The following is a 25306-nucleotide window of genomic DNA, read 5'->3' as shown; positions in this document are numbered from 1 at the left end:
ATAGGAAAGTTAAGTTTCATTATCGATTCTTCTTTTAGCTGTTGTATTAAGAATAGATAAAAATCAGGAGCCTTAAAGGGTACTAATTAGCTTAATAATTAACTAAGATTACCTAATTAACTTTCTTTTATACCAGCTAGGAGCTGCTTTCAAATTGCAACAGTGAGCTACCGGTGTGAGAATGCCAAATAGTATTTTAAACGACAAGAAACGCCCATTTCTTAAGGACTGCAGCGCTGGCAATTCTGGCCGCTTTCTACGCACGAAAACGAAACCTAGCAGTCGAGGCGCGCACTTATGCACGCCCATGAGTGACGCAGCCGTGACGTCACCGAGAGAAACCAGCCCGCGAAATACGCGCCTGGAGCTGCGTCATGGTCTGGTAGGATCTTGAGATATCACCAACGCATTGCGCACGAAGCTTCTCATGGTGCGGGCGTAGCGCTGAGGTATGGGCAAATCAGCCCTCCCTCTCGACTAAAAGCTTTGGCTCCCAGAGGGTGAAATAAAAAGAAAATCAGTGCATGCACAGATATCGCACCACTGGATGTGATAACGCAGAGCCAGACGAGTAGTTCACGAGCGGCAGCAGACGCCTTCAGACAGCTTGATTCGCCCGGCGACGTCACGACTGCGTCACTCGTGGGCGCGTACAATTCCGCGCTTCGTCTGCTAGGTTTCGTTTTCGTGCGTCGAAAGTGACCAGAATTGCCAGTGCTGCAGTCCTTAAGAAATGCACGTTTCTTGTCGTTTAAAATACCATTTGGCATTCTCACACCGGTAGCTCACTGTTGCAATTTGAAAGTAGCTTCTAGCTTGTATAAAGAAAAAGGTAATTAGTTAATCTTAGTTAATTATTAAGCTAATTAGTAGGCTTTAGTACTCCTGATTTTTCTCTACTCTTAATACAACAGCTAAAAGAAGAATCGACAATAAAACTTAATTTTCCTATTTTTAAAAAATAGGTAAAATCTTAGATGAAACACCCTGTATATTATGTACGATATTTTATGATAGTGTATGAACCGTATGAGATTCTATGCGATTAGATGAGATTGTATGAGGTTATTGCCCCGTATAACTTTTGGTTTTTCAGTAGGGAACGCTTGATGAAGTGCTTGACATCAGAACCGAGGCCGGGCCAGTAATACACTGAATGTGGTGGAAGGTACGAGTGAAGCGGAAGTGGCCATCTGTTGCCTCATCATACAGAGACTACAAGGTAGGTGATAATGTTAGATGCGAACGTTTTGCTAACGTGGATACAGCAATGACGAAAATGTAGACTAATCCTTGTCTGCTTCTCTGCCCATTTCTCTCACGTGCAAATGATTGCAAATACATGTTAACTATTGGAGACTATTTCACTACGTACCTAAAGAAAACCTCTGGCTAAGAGAGTAGAGTTGAGCCATTACTTGAATGTAGTGGTTCATACTTAACCAGCCAAAGGACGAGACACAGAAAAGAAGAGGACAGGACAAGGCTGGACTAGCAACTGAATGTTTATTGATCAGAAGAAAACAACGAAGACTCCTTCCGAAAAGCACGCGCACAACCCAACCGGTGGAATGGCAGGAAATTGGGAAGAAGATGAAGAAGAAAATTCATTGACATTGATATGGGCTTGAATTTTCTTCTTCATCTTCTTCCCAATTTCCTGTCATTCCACCGGTTGGGTTGTGCGCGTGCTTTTCGGAAGAAGTCTTCGTCGTTTTCTTCTGATCAATAAACATTCAGTTGCTAGTCCAGCCTTTTCCTGTCCTCTTCTTTCCTGTGTCTCGTCCTTTGACTGGTTAAGTATGAACCATTACCAACTTGCCCAGTCATCAACCTTGTTGAATGTAGTGTTCCTTACAATGCTATTTCTGAACCAACAAATCTGATTCATCATCATCATCATCATCAATGCTTGATTTATTGGTTTGGTTTGGTATGGTTTGTGGGGTTTAACGCCTCAAAGCGACTAACCTATGAGACGCCGGAAAGAGACACGAAGCCTGCAGAGTGGGTCAAAGGAATAACGTGTTATTGACATCCTAGTGGAAATGAAAAATAAATGGGAATGGGCAGGGCATGTAGGGCGAAGAGAGGACAACCGTTGATAGAAAGAAGTGACGAATTGAATACCAAGAAAAAAAGAACGGTAGCAGGGGGCAGCAAAACGTCAAATAGGTGGATGTGGTTAAGAGATTCACAGTGGTCAAATAGACACAGCTAGAAAAGAACCGGGTTAATCGCAGGGATGTGGGAGAGGCCTTCGCCATGCAGGGGTTAGAGTCCGGCTGATGATGTTTACGACTACTGATAGCCAATGTTCTGATAGTTTTGCATTACTATGGAGAAAACTTCTCAAACTTTCGACGGATCGCGCTGCAAAAGAAGGCAGTAATGGAAGAGGTAACGTTATTTGAGTATACTTCAATTATTCGAATAATAGTAAAGCTGAATTCGAGTTCTGACATTCACACAGTAGGGGTGAGGCGGAATATTGAACGAGTCAATCGATTAAGATGCGATGGCCAACAATCGGTGCTAGCCAGACCAGACATGGGTCGAAATCAGTCCCAGTAACTTCGAAGGGGACCGAAGATTTGTTTTTCTCTGCATAGGCAGGGCTCGGTTGATAACAAAAGACAATGTGGCCTTAAGGCAGGTGGCCTTTTCAGAAGGGGTCGGAGACGGTGAGAGCGTATCGCACATCGGCGATTTCGTATACAAATGCTAGTTTAATGCCCGTGTTAAGGTCTTGATATTCGCCGCTTATGTTCGCCAGCAGCCCTTCCTTTTGGTGACAGCGAAAGTTATTGTATCTTCTTAGGAACCCAGTTTGGTCTCGAAGGAAATCTCTATTACCCTCGACTATGGCTTCGGTGTTTGGGGTTACCCTGGCGCCTGCGGTGAGCGTCAACTTCGAGTGGGGTGGGATGCCCGGTTCTTCCCCAAGGATACTGGGCGCCGTGGTGTTAGTTTTCATTGATGGAATTTGTCCTCTTGTCAAGAGCGGAAGGAGTTTGCATCGTAGGCTGATAACAGCTCACTGTTCCCTATTTAAATTCATGACCAAGATCAGATTGCAGAAAAACTGCTGCAGGACCACGAATCTGGCAGAACAAGCCCATTCACAGGAGTGTTTGCATATTATTGGCCATCCGGGCGTAATAAGGTGGCTTCATGCGGCGCAGATATATGCGGGCTATTCCAGCCACTCGTTGCTTTCTGGAACTGTACAGCGAAAGGTGCACTCATAACTTAGTGCTAGTGCCTGTGCCTATCAAGGAAGTAAATGGGCGGCCGTCGAGAGCCATTTCAAGATCAGGTATACTTGCAGCCCGCTTTCATCATGTTCTTTGATCGCGGTTGAGGTGCGTCGTCATAATTTCGATGTAAGGTGACATCGCTAAGGCTGTATATGTGGGTGCAGTCGTTTCGAGGTTGTGTCTCGTGGCTTTTGAGAACCTAGCAGGGAATGCGGATTCGTCATAGCCGTAAGAGTACCTTTGTTATTTTCACCGTAAATTAGGCAACTGTTTTGGTGCTTTTCTCTAGACGCTTTTGATAAAGCTGCTGTTTGACACTTCGCATTAAATATTTTCATCCGTCGTTTCCGGCCGAGCACGATATAAACGTGCAAATAACCACCCAGTTAAAGCCACGAGAGGAAACATCTGCTATCTGTGAAAACATAGAGGCACCTGCACACGTTGCCGCGATCATTCGACATAAATATCGGCACATCGTATTTTATAGAGAAACTGATTTAGCTGCGCCTTGCACCGATAAACCTGAAAAGCAATTCTAAGCTCCGTTCCAATATACCTCAGGTATAATTCAGTTCAAAGCAGGCTGCTTCCTTCTTGGTATTCGACACCGTACTCTCATGGCAAGCAAGGGGTAGCACCTTGACGTCCTGAAAAAAAAAAAAAAAGGCTACACCTCACGTAGCAGCGTTTGTACTGCTGATTTTCCGACACTCCTGTCACAAAGAATATTTATGACACCCGAATCGGTGCTCAGATATCATCATAACGCTTTCATTACCATCGCACTTTACATCCACACACATGATCAAACTCCGCGGAGCAGCTGTAAAAAGCTGAATGTAGGGTTGAAATGTCATTAGGGTGCCATAATTCGTGGTGATGGTTGACGTTTGAAGGTTTGAAACTAATGATTGCACTTTTGTGCGATATTTGGGAGCCCTGTGCGTGAGTAATGAGAACATGTTTACAAAACGTGCTGCAGAGCAGCTGTGGATGTATATACTTTTTTTCTCGGACATAATATCCGCATGGGCAATCGTTCTTCTGGAGCTCTCAGCAGCATAAAAAGCTTCTACTAAAACATGTAAGACTGCAGAGTCCAAGAGGTTGAGTACCCACTAACGGCTATGGCGGTAGCAAGAAGCTTTCTTTTGTTCCTTCTTTTCTGCGTTGCCGAATATGGTGAAAGTTTCACGACGGGCGTTATGGAGTACTGTTCTGTGCAACTGAGTGGGTTTCACTGTTCTTTGTTTGATTTTTTCCTATGTATCCAAGATCTTTGATAACAAAAATAGCCTTTCATTTCATTAGGCAGAAGGTAACGATGTCGTAATACGATTAAAGCAGCACCTGGGCATTTCTATATTTATTTTTACAGTGCGACAAGATTATTTTGGTAATTTCTCTCTTTAATGTCATCGAAATACTTGTGTGCTGTGATTTAGATAATATTAAGAAGGGCGACTTATCACTCACCTTTAAAAGTGGTCTCATAATCCTATTTATCCAGATACAGAAAGAAAGGAAAACATCTCGATCAGAATCTATTTTGATTACCAATTATATTTTCTTATGTATTTTGTCTTTATTGCCATCCAGCTTGGAAGTGTAAATTATTCGGTTCAGGTAGTTTAGACAGCGACACAACTCTGTTTAATTGATATCGGTATATTAATCGACAAACCAAAGCCCAGCGCTCAGTCCGTTGAAGAAACAGATAATGTGGTTTGGTCTAAACCTCCTCGAAACCTAGCGTCTTGGTTCTCAAGGCAAATCAGCACTGTAATAAATAAAATATGCCAGTAATGACGCGAAAAATGGCGTTGTTTTCAGTTTTTTCTGCTTTTCTTTCATAGCATTGACGAAGAAGATAACATATTTGCAAATATTTCTTCTTTTCTCGCATTTACATTCGTCGCAAAGAAAATATTGTTAGCTAATGAGGTGTATTTGCAAAGAGAGGTAATGTCTTCTTCACTTTGGTCTGTTTTTTATTCCATTGTTTTTTTTTATTTTCGAGACTCGAAGTATACTGCGCTTTTCAAGTGTGCTATATGAGAGATATGAATTATAATTGCGATGCCGAGCCCTTTTAACACATTTATGACGCTTCACCACTGAAAGTAACGTGAAATAACACAAACTTGGCCGCCATGGATATATAAAGTCAATAAATAACTGCTCTATATAATGAAATTAAAATTACCATACGTGAATTTTAACGCAACATAATGGTGGCGTTGTCTTCCCAACTATCTTCAGTCTTGCATCAAAGACCCATTAACCAAAAGCAAAAGTGCGCATGTGGCACTGCCCCAAATCTACTATATCAGTTTTTGAAGAGTACGTGTATCCAGCGAGCAAATATCACAAAGGCACAGAAATGTCATGGCAGCCACGTTGAATATGTTAGACGGAAATATGCATATTTCAAGATATATATTACACAGCTTTTTATGAGTTTTGAGAAATTGAGGGGCATTTGTAAAAACAAAACCGGATAAAACAACTTGTGCAGCTATAAAGATACTGCTCGAAAGAATAGTGCCATCGCAACATACAATATTTCTTTCATCTAAGGTTTGAGCAGGATATATTTAGAGCTGAGTGGGGGAAAAAAAAATTGTTGCAATCTTCAAGTCTTGTATATGGAGTTTGATCTAAGGTATAGAAATGAAGCTGCCTACCTATTGAAAAAAGAACCACAAAATATTGATTTTGTTTCTAGATCCCTGGCATACGGCCAAAGCGATGCGCATGGCTACAGAATATATTTGGGCCTGCAAGAGTCATGCGATCGCCATGAACATACCAGCAGATGCGAATAAGGTACGTAAAAGTAGAAAGGCTGTGCAAGTTCACAGGCAGAGATAGCCTTGCAGTACTGCATAAATATTTTTGTATACTTCCGGAGAAACTTAATTTTCTCGTTGTTGACTCCCCGTAAATGGAATAACGTGCACGACCGTGTGCACTTGCATTCAAGAAAACTGCGCTGTGCAGGGGCGTATAAAAAAATGGGCACACGGAAATGTCCCAAGCAGCGCCTCGCTGGTTTAATGCATGCGGACGATATTGTATTGTTGGCAGATAGCTAGGAAACCATGCGAGCACTAGTTATCCTTGCGGAGACGAAGATGATTCTGTAGACTTGAGTTTTAACCGAACCAGATCGTCTCTGATGACGTTCAATTGTTCAAGCAAACAGGTACTTAAAGTACAAGGCCGTAAACTACCTAAAACGGTAATACAAATATCTCGGGATTTCACTGACATACTTGAAAAGCACGAACAGTATCGCAAAATGACGAAGAGGTGCCCGGATAATAACACAATGGAGGCGGGGCAAAGTGTGTGTCTGTGTGGGGGGGATAGCAACCATGAGAAACTGAGGGGGATTTGTAAAGAAATTATAGTGTCAGGGCATGCTTTCGCGAAAGCGGCTTTGTACCTGACGGCAGATGTTTGGTCAAGATTATAAATAAATCAGAGAGCTGCTGTACGATTACAGCTATTTGGCCACTGCAAAAGCACAAACGAGGGGGTATAGGGTGATGTGGCCTGAGCGTCTCTCGAATCGCAGGAAGCTCACAGTAAAATTTAATTTAACGAATGCCTCAAGATATTGGACAGTAAAAGGTGCACAGCTGAAGTACTTAAATACATACATCTAACAAAAAAGCGTTGATTCACAATGAAGGAAAACAACTACAAAGCAAATCAGAAATTATGTAGGGAACAAGGATGAAGAAATTAAGAGCGATAAACAAAACCTCAAAACACAGAAAGTGTCAAATATATCAAAAATTGAAAACAGCGACAAAGGAGAAATCTCTCGTCGATAGCTCAAGAGGCAGGGCTTCAAATTTTTGGAGTTAGATCAGGGTGTATTTGAACAGGCAGCTGCAAAAATAAACTTAAAGAAGAATACAAATCTGCAGCATGTAGTAAATGCGCAGAAACAGTTCATCCCCTTACAGTTTATCGTGATGGTATGGAACCGATTGCCAATGCAGGCAGCACCAGTGGTCGGTTGAGTGAGTCTCTCGAGAATTTTAGCAAACATCGATGAGATAGTTGGTGGCTGAAAAGGAGAAAGACGCCGTAAGGTTAAAAGGGTAGAAATAGAAAATTTATTTGCTGGAATGACAAGAGTGTTCACGAATTTATAACACGCAAGACAAAAGAAAAAAAAAAAAGAAGTGAACATGGCGCCAAAAGCCAGCAACCCTTTTAATGGAAACGCTCTCATATACCATATATGCTATGCTATGCTATGCTATTCTATGCTATGCTATGGTAATCCCTCCATCTACGCTACGCCACCTGGATATAAAATCGGCAAGTGTGTAGTAGGACGGAGCAGAGGAAGCGAAGGAGCGTTGCTGCGCCGATCAGTGGATTCTAATCCTTCTCTTTCGCGCATTTTGAGTTAACTCAGTTATGTTTTGAATACGTGTAGACTATAGAGATTGGCTTAGAGCGCAACGTAACCGCTTAGCTACCCGCGAACTTGGCTACAAGTCGCGCTGTATGGCTGCATTCGGAAACTATTTAAATAAAATCGTTACGCGTAACTAGTTTAAAGCTGTAACTTGTTCTGAATTTTTTTTTCGTGCTACAGGACGCTTGCGAAGTGCTGTGTCTTTGCACAGCAAATTACGTGTATGCAACCGAGCAAATGTGATTAAGCTGCGATGGAGCATATCTAGCGGAGGTTGAATATCACGCAAAATTGAAAATATATCTTCCCTGTGATCTCAAAATGCAGATAGATTTCTGAATACTGCAAGTGCTAAGTACACTGAAGACCTGCTGTATTAACCTACTGTACTCTTGAAGATATATAATGACCCAAGCAGCTTCATAAGAAGCACGTTTGCCCACTAGAAACGTTCCCCCTGTGTTGAAATGTGATGGGCAATTTTTGTTTTAACTCTTCACGGATCATTATTTTAAACCCTGCGAGAGATAAACGTCAGTGTGGTTTATGCAGGTGCACTATAGAGTAATGCGTACATCATGAAGTGCGTGATAGAGCACAGCATTTGAGGAATTATTTACCCTAATTATTTAATCAGTTTTTTATGTTTGACTTAAGTGGCCAACATTATATTAAGAAAATTAAGACCTTCAGCAAAAAAGCTGAGCCCAGTTTTTAAACTTCCTTTACCGGCAATGCAGTTCGACATATTTAACGTAAAAAATACGCATTTTTAGCGCGTAAAGCGAACGCAATAGTCGTCTAGCTTTTTTTTTCTTTTTCAAGAACTGCTCAGTTATTGTGCCTGCTCTAAATATTTGAGGGATCAGTACGTGATGTGCGATAGTTTATTGCTGGAATAATTGCCAACGAATGCCGCGTTATGCATTACCACACTTTAAGCACTTGCGACAAAATATTGCACATTTTGATGAGTTATTGATTGCGTCGCTTTGCAATATATACATGGTCGCGAAATGCACACTACATTCCACGTATGTCGGCCTTCACTGTGGTGTTCATTGTGACTTCCATCCGTTCGCCTCGCGATGCCTCAAGCAAACGTACGAGCAGCGTGTAGCAGTATGATGCTCGAGCACGATGGTCGGGTTTACACGCAGTTCAATCAGGCGCCCTTCCCGCCAATTCCTCACATTGTATTGCACATAGGATGAAAGCTAATAACCAAACAAAACTTTTTAATCATGTTGGGCGATGAAACAGCAGTGCACGAACGAGAAGCAGAACAATCTACTACACCCGTGCGCACGTGTGTACCCAGCCAGCCATCCACCTTTTTTTTTTTTTTTTTTTTGTACGGCTACGGTATAATTGAATACAGACTAACCTTTTCATCATAGCCGAGGAGTTGCCAAAGCATCAGCATGCCTTCGGTTTCGCGACAATTTAGCTGCATGCCCTTCCAAGCTTTCACCAGCAGTAGCTGCAGTCGTCCTAATAAGCGAGTGGCACGACGGCCACTAGACGGCTCTGGGGGCGCGCGGGAAACTTAAGCGCAAGCTACTTATATATGCGTTATACACACACATCCGCGTAATTGAAAATATATGAAAGGATTGGCAAGCGGAAATTGTAATTCTCGCAGACAGGTTGCACGTGTATATTCACTGCTAGCCATGTGCAAATGAATGGATACATGATAATATTCCTGCGTTGTGTGCGTGTGTGTGAAAAACTTTATTTCAGGGAGGAAGCTTGAGGCAGCCGGGGTAACCTCTCGCAATCCCTAGGTGGGCTCCTCATTACAGGAGCCCATTGGCGACCGCCGCGGCTCGAGCTCGGTGGACCAGAACCTTCTGGCTTGCCAGGTTGGAGCAGCCGAGCAGGGCTGCCGCCGAGTCCTTCCGGGTGGAGTTGAGTTTGGAGGCGAGGTTCGGGGTTGACTGGCATGTCCATACCACGTGGAAGATGTCCGAAGACTTCTCCGCACAGTGCGACCATTTTCCTGCACAGGCAGGATCAGTTTTAAAACTGCCGGGCACAGCAGCGTTTTGGTGTAAAGACGGAGGAGTGTGCGTTCTTCCACCTTTGGAAGGCTCTTACAAGGCTTGCGATAAATTGCATAGCCGATTTCTCGAGAAGTGAGGGCCTGATTGGATTCGGGATCCGTGTCAAAAGGAAGGCGTTGCCCGGAGAGTGATCGAGCGCGAGGGCGGCGGCGTCTGCCGTTTCATTGTCTTCGAGGCCCATGTGGGCTAGAGCCCATACAATCGTTCGAGACGCGGGGGCTCCGAGGTAGTCACTGTTGCGTTCGTACTTGTATCCTGGAAAAATATGTGCGGTCATCCATCTGGTCCTCGGGCTCCATGCGGCAAACGGGAAAAGAAGGGAATACTGTGTTGTTGGTCAATTAAATCAATCAATCAATCAATCAATCAGGTTTTTTTTCGCGCTGAGGACACAGTTTACACTTCCATTCAATGCACATGGTAACTAGCGCTAAATACAGTACAGAAGAGAAGCGGACACCACGAACGCTTCTCTTCTTTCCCTGTCATTAGCGCTAGTTACCGTGTGGATTGAGTCTAAAGATCACCAACTAGCCCAACTGTCCACTTTTAATTGTACTTCCATGCCTTCGAAAGCGTCATTGGGCTTGTAGGGAACCTCTTGATAGACTACGAAAAGGCCCTGCCGGGGTGGCGAAGTGGTTAAGGCGCTGGACTACTGTGCCCAAGAAAGCGGGATCGAATCCTGGCCTCGGGGGCTGCGTTTTGATGGAGGCGAAACGGAGTGGCGTCCCTAAATTGTGCGATGTCAGTGCACGTTAAAGAACCCCAGGTGGTCGATCTTCCGAAGTCCTCCCCTATGGCATCTCTCTTAACCTCAGTCGCTTTGGGACGTTAAACCTCACAGGCAAACCATCTAAGACTGCGAAAATTCACGTGCAGTGCTTTACACATTAAATCTCGTAATCAAGTAAACATAAGAAAACAACTTAAACTACGACAAAAACAACAAAATTGACTTCACACGTGACCACAGCTGACGGGAAAACGAAGTCGGACGCACCGAAACCACAATAACGTCATATTCTTGTCATATTCTATGTCGATTTCATGTGTCTATAACAACTTTATACAATCTGGTAGCCGGGGCTAGCTCTACGCACATGCAGGTTTGTGTTCCATGCGTCTCTGATTAAGCTTAGTTACTTCACCTGTCAGAGTATCGCTAAAAATGTAATGTTACTGTACGTTGCTACATATCGTTATTGATTTACAATCTCACTTCTCGCTCTCTTCATCGCATTGCTCTGAGTTACGGTCTGTATATGCCCCACTATGCCCTATGGCATCCCGTTTACTATTCGCAACCTGTTAAGTGAGATTCCAGTGTTAAATGTTGTCAGGCTCAGTTCCCAATAGCACTCTTAAGAGCCAGAAATGCATAGCACTCGTCTAAGCTTGACCGTCACCACGATCAGTAGCCGGATTAAGCATAAGTTTATCGGTATATATCAATATATGTGGTTGTGACCAAGGGCAGCTAATTAGTGGTCCGACTTTTATTTCTTTGTCAGTACTCGTAACCAACATCAAATTGCACATAATAATTGTTTATGTATTTCCATCGATACGGACATTTTTTCTTTATATGGAAGATAATTGCTCGTATTGGGATTTGAGCCGCAGTCCTCTTGTATACGAGGCGGCTGCTGCACTGTAATCCTCCGCTTCTTCGCCGGCTCATGAATATTAATAACAGCTACTTGAATCCTCTAATAGCCAGTTCAGTAGAACGAATCAGTGTAAATGTGTTTGACTTTTGGTTGGTTGGTTGGTTGGTTGGTTTGTGGGGTTTAACGTCCCAAAGCGACTCAGGCTATGAGAGACGCCGTAGTGGAGGACTCCGGAAATTTCGACCACCTGGGGTTCTTTAACGTGCACTGACATCGCACAGCACACGGGCGCCTTGCTTTTCGCCTCCATCAAAAAGCGGCCGCCGAGGCCGGGATTCGATCCTTTGCGGATGCAGATTTATATCCGCAAGCATCTTTCCTGCATTTTATGGCATCGTGGTTAGGGAAGAGACATTCTCTAAGAAGAATTGAATGATGTATGGTGTACCATTTGGTCTCCTAATGTATGATGTATGGTGTACCATACATCATGGTGGTCATTGAATGATGTATGGTGGTCATGATGATGTATGGTGGTAATTGAATGATGTATGGTGTACCATTTGCTCTCTTTGCTGTAATGAGACACTGCTGTAGCGAGGCCTATAAAGAAAAGCAAATACTTCTTATTTCGCGATGTTGAATTTTTTCTGCGGTTTGTCCGACATACGCGGGTGTGCTCTCAGAATTTGCATACCGACATCCCATCTTTTTATGATTTTTCTGTAGATATTGTCACGACTGAAGTCAGAGGAAGCCGTGAAAGTACACGTAGCCGAGGACCCGAGAAATGAGGTCGGCTTGTCGTTCCGAACACAGAGTCACAGAGTCCAGCACCAGCGCGCCGCTCGTGCCAACCACCGCTTCGTTGTCGTCGGTCCCAAAAACGGCTGTCACGCGGCGCTAGGCACGTGGCAATATTCCCCCCCGTGAAAGAAAACATCGTCCCGAAGACAAGGTTAGAGGAGAAAAAAAAAAGTTAGGCGTGAGGTGAACTGTACAATAACGCAAGGTTTCACTTGCAGGGAACGCTCAGTCACGCGAAAAGTACGGCTTTAAGCGCACCACATGCACAATTTCAGGCCGCTGGCGTCGAACACTGACGGTCACGGTTCCATCTGGAATGACTTCATAATTGACGTTGTTTAAGCGGCGCAGGACTTTATAGGGTCCGAAATAGCGGTGGAGTAGTTTCTCGCTCAAGCCTTTGTGGCGCACGGGGGTCCACACCCACACTTGGTCCCCTGGTTCGTAGTGGGCCTCCCTGTGCCGAAGGTTATAGTGTCGAGCGTCGCTGGCATGCTGCTCCTTGATGTGCAAGCGGGCCAGCTGACGGGCTTGCTCGGCCTGTTCTGCGAAATGGGCGGCGTCGGGTTCGACCGCTTCTTCTCCGCACGGGAGCATCGCGTCCAGCATCGTGCGGGCCTCTCTGCCATATACGAGACGGAACGGCGTAAACTTCGTGGTTTCCTGCGGCGCCGTATTGTAGGCGAAGGTGACATACGGCAGGATCTCGTCCCACATTTTATGCTCAACGTCGATGTACATTGAGATCATGTCCGCCAAAGTTTTGTTTAGTCGTTCCGTTAATCCATTTGTCTGAGGGTGATACGCTGTTGTTGTGCGATGCTCGGTATGGCTGAGAGTTAAGGTGTCCCGCAGTAGCCGAGCTGTAAACGCCTTTCCGCGGTCAGTAATGATGGTCGACGGTGCACCGTGTCTGAGCACAATGTCGCTCATAAAGAATCGAGCGACTTCGCCGGCGGTACCTCGGGCAAGGGCCTTCGTTTCAGCGTAGCGTGTTAAGTAGTCTGTGGCGACTACGATCCACTTGTGTCCGTTCGAGGATAAAGGAAATGGGCCTAAAAGGTCCATGCCCACTTGCTCGAAGGGTGTGAGGGGTGGTTAAATAGATTGTAACATTCCGGATGGCTTGAGCGTGGGTTTTTTTTCGCCGCTGGCACTGTCGACAAGTCTGTACGTAACGTCTAACGCTCGGAGAAAGATGTGGCCAGTAGTAGTTCTGCCGGACTCGGTTTAGGGTGCGTGCAAAGCCAAGATGCCCTGAAGTTGGTTCGTCGTGGCAGGCCAGGAGGATTTCGTGCCTTAGATCAGCTGGTATGACTAGCAGGTATGTTTTCGCACTCGACATAGAATTCTTATAAAGCACCCCATTGCGGAGGCAATACGACGACAACCCCCGAGCAAGGTACCGGGGTATTGTAGGATGCCCGCCTTCAAGATGGTCAATAATCAGTCGCAGCTCGCCGTCGGCACGCTGTTTGGAGGCGAGATCGGACGTAGTGACTGCTCCGAGGAAGCTATCGTCGTCGGTGGCATCTGACGAAGGAGGGCCGACGGGCGCGCGGGACAGGCTATCAGCATCGGTGTGCTTCCGGCCAGACTTATAAATAACATCAAAATCGAACTCCTGTAGGCGCAATGCCCAACGTGCTAAGCGGCCACAAGGATCCTTTAAGTTTTTCAGCCAACACAACGAGTGATGGTCAGTGATGACGCGAAACGGTCGGCCATAAAGGTACGGGCGGAACTTGGCAGCGGCCCATACTACCGCCAAACATTCTTTTTCAGTGGTGGAATAGTTACACTCAGCACGGGAAAGTGCACGGCTGGCGTAGGCAATTACTTTCTCGACCCCGTCTTGGTGCTGAACTAGAACGGCACCAAGGCCGACGTTGCTCGCATCCGTGTGTAATTCTGTGTCGGCATCATCATCGAAATGCGCCAGGATCGGGGGTGACTGGAGCCGGCGTCGTAACTCGTCGAAAGCCATCTGCTGCTCGGCGCCCCAGGAAAATGATGTGTCATCTCGAGTCAGGAGAGTCAGAGGGCTGGCCATCTGTGCAAAGTTTTTGATAAAGCGACGATAATAGGAGCACAGCCCCAAAAACCGTCGGACTGCTTTTTTGTGGACGGGGACGGGAAAGGCAGCAACGGCAGCAAGTTTCTCAGGGTCAGCTCGGATGCCATCAGCACTCACGATGTGCCCAAGAAACTTCAATTCGGTGAACCCGAAGTGGCACTTTTGAGGCTTGAGAGAAAGGTTGGCAGACCGGACAGCTTCGAGAACAGTTCTCAGGCGGCGCAGGTATTCCGTGAACGTCGGTGAAAAAATTATCACGTCGTCGAGATAAACAAGGCACGTCTGCCACTTAAGACCTGTGAGCACAGTGTCCATCATCCGCTGGAAGGTGGCAGGAGCACAGCAGAGCCCGAACGGGAGGACGCGGAATTCATAGAGCCCATCTGGTGTTACGAAGGCAGTTTTTTCACGGTCCCTCTCATCAACTTCAATTTGCCAATAACCACTCCTGAGGTCAATGGAGGAGAAGTACTTGGCGCTGCGAAGTCGGTCGAGAGAGTCATCAATCCGTGGCAACGGATAGACATCCTTCTTTGTCATACTGTTAAGTTTCCGATAGTCAACGCAGAAACGAAGTGTTCCGTCTTTCTTTTTAACGAGGACTACAGGCGACGACCATGGGCTGCTTGAAGGTTGAATGACGCCATCGGCGAGCATCTTCTTGACTTGCTGTTGGATAGCGTCTCTCTCCCGAGGCGACACACGATAGGGCTGCTGATGGATGGGTCGAATGCCTTCATGCGTGATAATCCGGTGTTTAATGACCGACGTTTGCTGCACTTTAGATGAAGACGTGAAGCACACACGAAACTCCAGCAATAGATCTCGGAGTTGCCTCTTTTCAACGGAGGAAAGGCTAGAATTGATGTCGACAGCGTGTACGGCATCATCCGGTTCAGTGCTAGGTGACTCTTCCTCTGAGGCAAAACATTCGGCGACTTCGTGCAGATGGTCGACGTAAGCAATGACAGTGCCACGGAACAGATGTCGATGTTCATTGGAGAAATTGGTGACAAGTACCTCCGTCTCTCTTCCACGAAGGAAACAAAGACCTCTTGCCACAGAAACTCCCAAGGCGAGTGAGAGGTAGACATTAGGCTCAACAACTCGGAGGCCGTGATGTGGCTCGTCACAAGTAACTCTGGCGAGGATGCTGGCGCGTGGCGGCACTGTGAGGCTATCATCGGCGACTCGCAGCGTGGAGTGGGACCCGCGGTACTCATGCCTTTCAGTGGCTAGTTTGGCGGAAAACGTCACCAAGCGGTTCGGTAGATCTATAGTGGCACCGTGCTCACGAAGGAAGTCGATGCCAAGAATAACATCACGAGAGCATTCGCGTAGTACGAGGAAAGTCGCAACAAATGTGCAGCCTCGCACCGTAACCCGGGCTGTACACATACCCAGTGGTGCAACCACATGTCCGCCTGCCGTACGTATGTCTGGTCCGTTCCATGGCGTCATCACCTTTTTCAGTGTCCTTGTAAGCCGCCCGCTAAGGATAGAATAATCGGCTCCCGTATCAACTAAAGCGCTGACCTCCTTCGTGTCGACGATAATAGGGATGTCCAGGGAGACCCGGCCAAGACCAGGGCCTGTCGACGTCGGCTCGGAGTGAAGTGAGCGGTGTGGTGGGAGAAGCTGGACGGCGGTTGGGTGGTCGGCGTCGGGACAATTCAATGTCGACGGCAGGTCGGAGTGAAGCAAGCGGTGCGGCGACGGAAGCTGGGCGGCAGTTGTGTGGTCTGCGTCGGGGCGATTTAAGCGACACGGCGGTGATAACTGGTCGGCGATGCGGACGACGTCGGGGTGATCTGGTCTGTGCGGCGAAAACTGGACAGGAATTCGGCGTTCGACGTCGGGGCGAATCGAGCGGTGCGGCGGTGGAAGCTTTACAGCGAATCGGTGTGCGGCGGCCTCGCCCCCAAAGGTCGCCGGAGCTAGTTTTCCCGATGAGGGCTCGAGGAACCATTGCGTCCAGCGGTATACAGTGACCCAGAGGGTGAAGAGCGACGAGGCGAAGGCGAGCGCGACTCGCGACGAGGAGAATGTGGCAGACTGGCGGGTGACGTACGCTGGCGGGTGACGTACTCGGCGATGTCCTGAGGCCGCTGACCAGGCCGTGGACGAGGGCTGTCGGGGGAAAATCCCCTAAGGCTCATCTGACGATAAGGGCACTGCCGGTACAGGTGACCTGCCTCGCCACAGTGGTAGCAGAGAGGGCGGTTATCTGGAGCGCGCCAGAGATCAGTTTTCCGGGGCGCCTGGCGCGGATCTGCCCGAAGGGGCAGCGGTGCCGCAGCGTGCACAGCGACCTGAGGTTGCGTGTAAGGCGAAGGGGTAGGTAGCAGGGCTGGGCGGCGTGTGACCTCAGCATAAGTCATCCGCTCGGTGGGGCCCGGGGGTGGTGGTGGAACGACTGTACTTGTTGGTGGCGTGAGTGCGTTCTGGACCTCCTCACGGAAGATGCTGGCCAGGGAAGCTACGCCAGGAGTAAATGATCCATGAAATTTCTGGAGCTCCTCGCTAACAACGGTGCGAATGAGGTCGCGAAGGCAGCTCATATCTGCCCCGGGATTGTAGTCGGTTCGGTCAGACGGCGGTAGTGTGGAGATGGAATTCAGCCGACCGTACTGGCTGCATCGCTGCTGTAGCAGTTTCTCCATGGTCACAGCTTCAGCCAGAAACGCCGCGACGGTGGTGGGCGGGTTCCGCACGAGGCCGGAAAAAAGCTGTTCTTTGACGCCGTGCATAAGGTGCCGAACCTTCTTCTCCTCACTCATAGACGGGTCGGCGCGATGGCAAAGGCGCATAACGTCTTCAACGTACATTGCGACCCCCTCGTTCTGACGCTGAACTCGAGAGGTCAGGGCACGCTCGGCATTCTCTCGGCGGTCACTGTTGGCGTACGTACCGAGGAGCTGACTTCGGAAGGCCGGCCACGTAGAGAATGTGGCCTCGCGGTTCTCGAACCATGTCCGAGCAGCGTCTTCAAGGCTGAAGTAGACGTTCCGCATTTTCGCAGCGTCGTCCCAGCCGTTAAACGTCGCGACCCTTTCATAGTGAGCTAGCCAGTCCTCGGCGTCTTCAAACTGCTCACCGTGAAATGGTTTAGGGGTACGTGGGGTCTGAAGGATGAGACAGGACGAAGGGGTGGAAGGGACAGTCATGGTACGGGCGGGCGGTGTCGTTGCCACAGCCAGAGTCTCTTCGTCAAGAGGGAAGGCCTCGGGGGACAAGCCTCGGGGCCGTCGGCTGGTACGGTGAACAGGAGTGGTCACGAGAGGCAGCCGCGTAGGGTCGTCCGCAGGAGAAGGGATCATCGATGGCACCTCCACCAGTGTCACGACTGAAGTCAGAGGAAGCCGTGAAAGTACACGTAGCCGAGGACCCGAGAAATAAGGTCGGCTTGTCGTTCCGAACACAGAGTCACAGAGTCCAGCACCATCGCGCCGCTCGTGCCAACCACCGCTTCGTCGTCGTCGGTCCCAAAAACGGCTGTCACGCGGCGCTAGGCACGTGGCAATATTACTGTAGTCGTACTGCTCATCATAATATCACGAGTAGTCTACACCACTTCGTGAATACCACAGTATCAAAAATTGAAATATGGGCATCCTACTTTATTAAAAGAAAGCATGAAATGTGCCTTTTATTTCACAGGAAAGTGAAAGGTTTTGCATTGCCGTCCGTGTTTGCTACTCCGCCGCTGAAGACAAGAAAATGGTAAGAGCAAGAGTCAATGACCTATTCTGTCCTGAAAAAGAAAAAAAAAGAAAATAAAAGAAAGTTTGACTCCGCATACCATTCATGTAAAAGCGTCGAAATAACGACTCTCTAACCATATATAACGACTTGCCGGTCTAATTTTGTGGTACCTAACTTTGAAGGGGCGTCAAGTTTATTCAGAGCACAGGGCAAGTTCGTTTTGAACGTGAATTAACCCATTTTGTTATTTGCACTTTTCAACGATATAACGGTGTGTTTTCATCAATTGTGCTTAAAGAGAGTTGATGTAGACGCGAAAGAGCAACCCACAGGGTGAGAGAGTGGCAGCAAACTACGCTGCGAAAGCTACGAGATTGACTACCCAAGAAAACTACCTCGATTTGACTTTAATGTGCTCCATAAGATTTTTCTTTTTTCATTTGCGTAATGCTATGCTGTTCCCGTGATATAAGCAGCTCAGGACACCCTGCGTTGCATAGCTATTTTTAACCAAGTAGTGAGAGCCGAACAGCGTGGCTTAGGGTCAGCATGCCTAACTAGGGATCCAAGGGTGCTGGAAGGCTGGATTCGAATTTCAACCTCCTGTTTAGATCTCAAATCCCGACTTGGCATTGTCTACTAGAAGGAACACTCATAAAGCAGAATTTGTTTTAGTACCTTTTATAGCTGCGCATTCTTGTGTAAAGCCCCGATTCCAAACACACACGCGTCAAAGACTGCCGCATCGACGTTGTTCTGCGCGTTAGTTAAAGCCGCTCTGCGCAATGCGCACGGCGTCTCGCGAACGCTGACGCTTGGATCTGACCCTGCCAGATATTTGACGCCTTAGCGCGCATGCTTCACGTGCCAGAAACTAGCCACCGGTTTACAACAATAAGAGTGGGCCAAGCTGCTACACCCTACTCCTTTATTCCCGTCCTGAAGGCTCCCCCTAACATTTTTTTCACTGCTTGAATGCCCTTTCAGCGCTCCCGTGCTCTTTTTTTTTCCCATGGCTTACAATTTTCTCAGTTGGCAGGAGAGGTCGAGTGAGCCAGCCAGGAACACAGAAATGAATACCCCTTTTCGACGCTTGCGGTGGCGCTGACGCTAGGGCCGGCGGCCTGTGGAAACTGATTTCGAGTCTGGGCTCTGTAAAGTGGTGTATCAGTGCTACCGAATAACCTATAATTACCACAATAGTTCTGATGGCCCTATTCTATGCAAAATACGTCAAAATAACGAGTATTTATCTGGCATGCTTGATTTCGAAGGTCATATGGCACTGTTTGGCCGGTGGATTGTGCGGCGTCACGAGACAAAATTACTTGTCCGACTTGGCTGGCGCTGCCAATTGGGGTTCCTTCTTCGATATGGGACCTCTGACCCTCCGGGATCCTTGGATTCCTTTTCACACACGCTAGCTCTGTATCATTCAGGCATATCAGCTTCGACTTGTTTAAAGCAGACATTTAAATATATGTCGAGTGATCTTTTGCACAGTACGGCAGCTGATGACTTTATGCCAGTTAGCATGCGTTAGATAACTGAAGCACAAATAGAACGATTAGTGACTAAGTAAGTAGCAGTGTGAATTTGCTCAGACCCGCTTACTGCTGTGGAACTGAAGCAAGCGACGGTGCTCGCTCCAGCACTGTCTTTCTTCCGAGTTCTATTTCATACCACTAAACTTAATTTCTTAAATCACTTGTGGTGTGATTTTTCTTTTTTATATACGATTTCACGTTCATTTCAACCCTGTTTCGTACAGGGAAATTGTCGAGGTCTGTGTTGCGTCTTTCTGCAGCCCTAAATACAACCCTGCAAGTAGGAACACTGCATACTGAAGCTGTCGCAAGCTCTATGATGCTTCATATATGTTCATTGCGTATGTACAATGTTTTGTAACTGGTAGATATTTATGAAGTTGATCTATTTATAGTCGGTCGGGCTTTGAGGGGATAGATTCGCAGAATTCCAGTGTGTACAGCATGTTGCCAGTTCCCGTTTTCTTTTCACCTGTGTATGGGACATAAAGCTTTACCAGCCGGTTTGCCACTTGTTCAATGCATGAGATAACGTAGCTTAACTACACAATTTCTGTCGCATTTGCAGTGCCGCAAGTCCTAATATGCAAATACTAAGGAAGAGGCTGCCGTCGTTCCGGCTCGCTTTCAGTTTGTCGAATTCATTATTTTGTGTTCCTGTATTTTCCCACAGACGGTGAAGGAGCTACAGGACCACTTATGCAACTGCTTCCTGAAGTTATCTGAAGCAGCAGACATTGCCCTTCCTGTGAGCCCGGATTCATAGTTTATTTAGTATTTCTTGTTGTTTTCATTGGGCAAGAGTTAAAACGCAAGAATTGACAAAAAAAATAGCTAACACGCTTTTTTTAATTGTGAGTGCTGTTCAAGTGATATGCTGTATTGTATGATAATCACTAAATGTCAAACATTACTTGAAAGCCGGAAAGGTCAGCAGGGGATCACCGTAGCATATATGCCTCTAAGTCAAACGCAACTGTAATCTTTTGTTCAGGATCTTCTCTACGAAACAAAGAGAAAATAGTCTCATTAAACTTCAGGTGGTGCCCCTATAACGATAGCAAGATACATCGAGATGCATCAACGAAAAAGAATTTCTACTCTAACCGGGTAAGCCAAAAGGCATAGGCACTTAAACCTGTTGGGAAGCGTAAGTAGCTGCTGCCAGTTCCCGAGAATGCAGTGCAAAATTTAGTAGTGTGTAGTAAATCAAAAACGATATGCACAGCTGTGGGTAATGTCGCACTACAAATCGTTTATGACTAACATCTTTCAGAATATTTCTTATATATACTAGGATTACTTGTGGAAAAGGGGCATAACACAAATATAGCTCATAACAATATTTGCAGAAGTTTAACGTGGCTACTTCTAGTATACCCGAAACCATTAATTTGCTCACACCATTTGTCGCGGCGTATCTAAGCTTCCTAACAAAACCTAGTCCTAACAAATCTTAATAAAACGTGTTAGTTTAGCATCTTCGTCCTCGTAATTAATAACGTCTCAAGCTAAAAAACGTATTTTTTGAACCCTGATATTGCGAATAGAGTGCATGCACATAATATATTTCTCTTGCTGTCGCGAGAAGTGTTAAGGCATTTTTTTGTTAACATGCTATATACGCTTACCTGCGAGCCTTAGCTCTCATATGCTTTAGGAGCATCACTCATTTAGTGGCAACGATGTTTGCAAAATATGCCTGTTTTACTAGGATAGTGCTTAATGACAAGGTGTAAATGGCGGCCGGAGTGTCAAAACTAGTGTAGTGCGATAGCGTTTTTCTCAACCTGAGAAAACAGATGAAATATCTTGTTGACCCGTCGCATTCTCCATGGCCTCTATCTCGTTCTCAGCACGTGTCTAAAGACTGGGGAATGAACATCACAGCGTGGTCGCGGAATCAGCTCGTGAGTTCAAGTTTATGGCATTTGAGACGTCATTTCGCATCGGTATATTTCGCTGCAAAATATTTCGACAAACATTTGTGCCTGATTACTTTTTCTTTCTAATAGTTTTATGTTTGTGACTCTCTCCGGTGATGCTTTTAAGTGCACGCTTAAATACGATCTTCTTCAATTGTGTATAAGCGCCCGCCCTTCCGCAGTCTCTAGATCGCGTCGTTCTAATTCTAACGACAATCATTCATATATGTGTGCTGTATAAGTAAAGTTAAAGAAAGTAATAAACGACGGGCAGGAGTACAGATTTCAAACAGGATTAACCGACAACTAGTATGTGAAAAATCTTGCGTGTAATTCCTACTGGTGATTCTGAGTGGTCTTAAATCAGCGAAGGAGAAAAATCTTTCTTTTATTACGTGTTCATTCCTCCCTCATATGAGCGTGAACTTGCGGCAGAAATGAGGTGTGACAGTAGAAACGTCTTTAGTGGTACCATCATGTACGACCAGAAATCAGCATTTTAAACGAAATCTCTCAATAACAGCGATTTCCCCACACACCTGCTTATTTTTCAGAAGGCACTTCCTTAATTCGCAATAAACATCTTTTCAAGAAGTACATCCGCCCATATCTTTAACAGGCTTGCGTGATGGTCACTTTTCATGAGCTCCTGCGCATTAAGTTGGACAAATCTTGCCGACAGGCCACGTTTAAGCAACGGCTTGGTAAGCACTTGCTTATATACTTAAGACATTTCGCAGGTTAGCTGCTCTGTAAGAATCAGAATCGCTGAAACCGCTGCCGTCACGCATGCTGGTTGAAGATTGGGCGGCTGTACATAGGTCTTCACGTCTTGGTGTAGATTTATTTTACTACGTTTTGTTTGTTGATTGAAAGTCGGCACGAAGTTTATGTGCTTGCATATTCAATTCTCGTGTGTATCAGCCGCAAATTCATAATAGATGTGCAGTGTCATTCATATAGTCGTGGCTGATATGAAATCTCTGAGATACACCTTCTGCGTCTGTGCAGACTTTTGAACATCGGTTCAAGCACCTAATGTGCTGTCTTGATTTGTTACCATATTGTGCAAAAGCATGCAAGTTTTAGTACGCTTTCCACGTCCGCGTTCAGCGAGTGGTGTGGAAGAGCAAGCTTTAAAAAGAGAAGTTATTTTACAAACATAACGAAAATATTATGGTAGAGGTCAATACAAAATATTCCACAAAGAGGGTCTTTACACAATAAAAAGGTTTACTTTGGTCGGCCCGATAAACAGCGTGCAGCCCTGTGATGGTTAGAACGTGAAGGGAGGATGGAGGGGGGGGGGGGGGGGGCTATGTCTGATTAAGGAAAAGGTAGACATACATTGCACATTGCACATAGCAGACAAGGCCACAAATGGCGGGACACTTACTCTGCGCCGTGTACGAAACAACTAAAATACTAGACGTTTAATTCAATAAGGCAAAACTAGTCTCTCGAGCCTGCGTCCATGTACAAAAAAAGAAGCGCGTGTTCCAACGTCGCCGGCTCCAGGATTCGCGTGGACGTTGAACATACTATATACAAGCCGCCACATTGTTCCCGCCAAAAAATATTCGAAAAATAAATATGAGAGGTTCTCGGGGGCGTCACAGTTTGCATACTGATTGATGGGAACACACTGCCGTCGACAAAGCGCTGTCGCGTTGGGGGAACGCCCCCGTGTCTGAGCCAATCGATGTCTCTCACGTTGGGCAGGCAACGTACTGGCCAGGCTTCCCATTTCGAGACAGCGGTTCCCCGCTGTTCATCAGCCGAAAGCCCGCTACAGGTGAATAGCTCGCTGATGCGTACAGCTGACAGGTCGGCTACATCGACGTATGAAAGGTCAGAGGCTTGTCCACCAGCCGACCGCAGTGATGCCCGGGTGCACACAGGCGCCGCGCTGCTAAAGCAAATAAATTTAGAAGGGAGCGACCACGGTAACACTCGTCTCCCAACGGCCTCCCAATCAGCCTAAACGTAAGCACTAGACTAACTCACGGGAAGCAGTGCATGTCGAGGCCTCCCCAGCTCGTCAGAATGTCTCGGTGGTGGCGGGAACTAACGATGTCCCGCCGTCCCAAACAAAGGTCCCACCAAGAGACGCAAGTCGGCTTGCCGTACGGCGCGGGATTATGCGACACGTGCCACGCAAAAGGCGAAATCACATGCTCGTGTGTTAGCTACACCAACCTTTGTGTTGAGCATGAGGTTGAATTGGGACAGCGTCAGAAAGGGCATGTGTTGCCCGCGAAAGAACTTCGTCCCAGACGCAGGGCGAAACCCCGCTTGATTCTCACAGCAGGCCGAGCACGAAAACGGCGTCCACAAAAGGAACCGCCGCGGGACCCTTGAACCAACCGAAGCGAAGCGCTTTGCTCTTGCTCGGTCATGACTGGGAAGTGATCGCTTAAATGAAGGCCGGATAAAAATGACAGTATCGTACACTGTAGCAAGCCAGATGACAAAGCGGAGGGAATGTAAATCTGGTCCAGTCGGATTGCGTTCTGGTCCCAGACTTGCATTGCTTCGAAGTGGTGTACGTGTATAGGGTGACCCGCGCGTTTTATATGCGCGTGATCGAATGAGCTTCCCAAGCTCTTAAGCGCGGTAGTTGAAAACACCCTCCCCAGAGCATCTGATGTCTGCGCAGTGTGCCTAAAACGCAATTAATATCCCCGAGTAAGACGCGGAGCATGTCGTCATGCAAATGCGGCGCGATGGCACGGAAAAACTCGTTCCTCAAGTCACGCGTAACTGGCGCATATAGGTTCAGGAAACGAGTCTTGCGGCCGTTTAGAAAAACGTCTACAACAACTTTGCGTCCTTCAATGCCACAACTGAAGTGAGCACCTGCCCTATAAGATGGCAAGTAGAAGAGAAACACTTCAATGCATATCACCCACTAAGAGGGACTGTACACACTAAAAGGGTGTCACATGGTCAGCTGAAAAACAGCAGCGCATCAATGTTTGTCAGAGAACAGGTAGGCAGGGGGGAAGTTACCTATCAAGGCAGAGGCCTCTTATCTTCAACTTTTGTTTATATATTACTGTGGACGATAATAAAAATATTAAAGCTAAACATTCCATAGAGGATAGACTAAATACTAAAGAGCACTTCCCTTCCAATCAAGTCTGAAGAACTATAAAAGAACTATAACATTAAACGTAAAATATTTCTACGTAGTGCCACTACTTGGCAGAAATTTCTAAACGCCCCCCCCCCCCCCCCCCCCCAAACCTAACACTCAAGCATAGCAAGCGCTCTTTGCTATTTTGGTTGTCACAATTGCCTCCCGGTTTCAGAGCGTGATTAAGTGTATTTTGCTTGCCTATTTAAGCGTACATACTTTCCTATATTCTTGACATCGACATTATCATTGCATTTTCTGCAGGAATGTGGACTCCGCACTTTCCCAGCAGACTACAGATACGCTCTGAAAGCTGTGTCCACATTCAAGTATCTTATGACTGGGTAGAATGTTTCTTCATGCCCTTGAAGAAATGATTGCTGGTCATTGAATGGCAAATGCACCGATCATTAAACTTACGTGGATACAAATAAATGAATTTCTTCGTTACGCACGAACCAAGTCATTATTCCGAATTCATTAAACCGTAACGAAGTCTAGTCCAGCGCCGTCTGTTTTCTTATCTTTTGCCAATTAACTCTAGCATACAATGTCGACCGTATGCAAGCCACGAGCGATTGGTGTGCGCTGTAAGTACTCCTACTTTCTGCTATGCGCGGAACAGAGCTTATACAGTTGACTTCGAAATTAAGGAAATGCACAGCCCGGTGACTCAGAGGTTAAACTGTATGTTAGTGAATAATAAAATGCTTGCAG

At 46.6% G+C, this 25306-nt stretch overlaps 1 protein-coding gene across 5 annotated transcripts in view; it reads left to right on the top strand.

The window, feature by feature from the left end:
* The window catches only part of LOC146186554 (uncharacterized), a 37238-nt gene extending 12195 nt beyond the window's left edge, over positions 1-25043 (top strand). For 2 of the 5 annotated variants that reach the window (XM_084607256.1, XM_084607255.1), the window contains 7 exons: positions 1097-1222; positions 5992-6092; positions 17934-17996; positions 20199-20273; positions 21382-21435; positions 22070-22154; positions 24854-25043. In XM_084607256.1, coding sequence (XP_084463382.1) covers positions 6015-6092; positions 17934-17996; positions 20199-20273; positions 21382-21435; positions 22070-22154; positions 24854-24966 — 468 coding nt within the window. In that variant the 5' untranslated portion in view covers positions 1097-1222; positions 5992-6014 and the 3' untranslated portion in view covers positions 24967-25043. Of the gene's footprint in view, positions 1-1096; positions 1223-5991; positions 6093-17933; positions 17997-20198; positions 20274-21381; positions 21478-22004; positions 22155-24853 lie in introns of those variants that run through there. The other 3 variants (XM_084607258.1, XM_084607257.1, XM_084607259.1) reach the window with 3 other exon arrangements.
* Positions 25044-25306: the final 263 nt, after the last annotated feature.

Source organism: Amblyomma maculatum, chromosome 6 (genome assembly GCF_055883805.1).
Source record: "Amblyomma maculatum isolate TAMU_Amacu chromosome 6, ASM5588380v1, whole genome shotgun sequence".
NCBI lineage: Eukaryota > Metazoa > Arthropoda > Arachnida > Ixodida > Ixodidae > Amblyomma > Amblyomma maculatum.
Note: the sequence above shows the minus strand (reverse complement) of the source record. Positions and strands in the feature narration are given on the sequence as shown.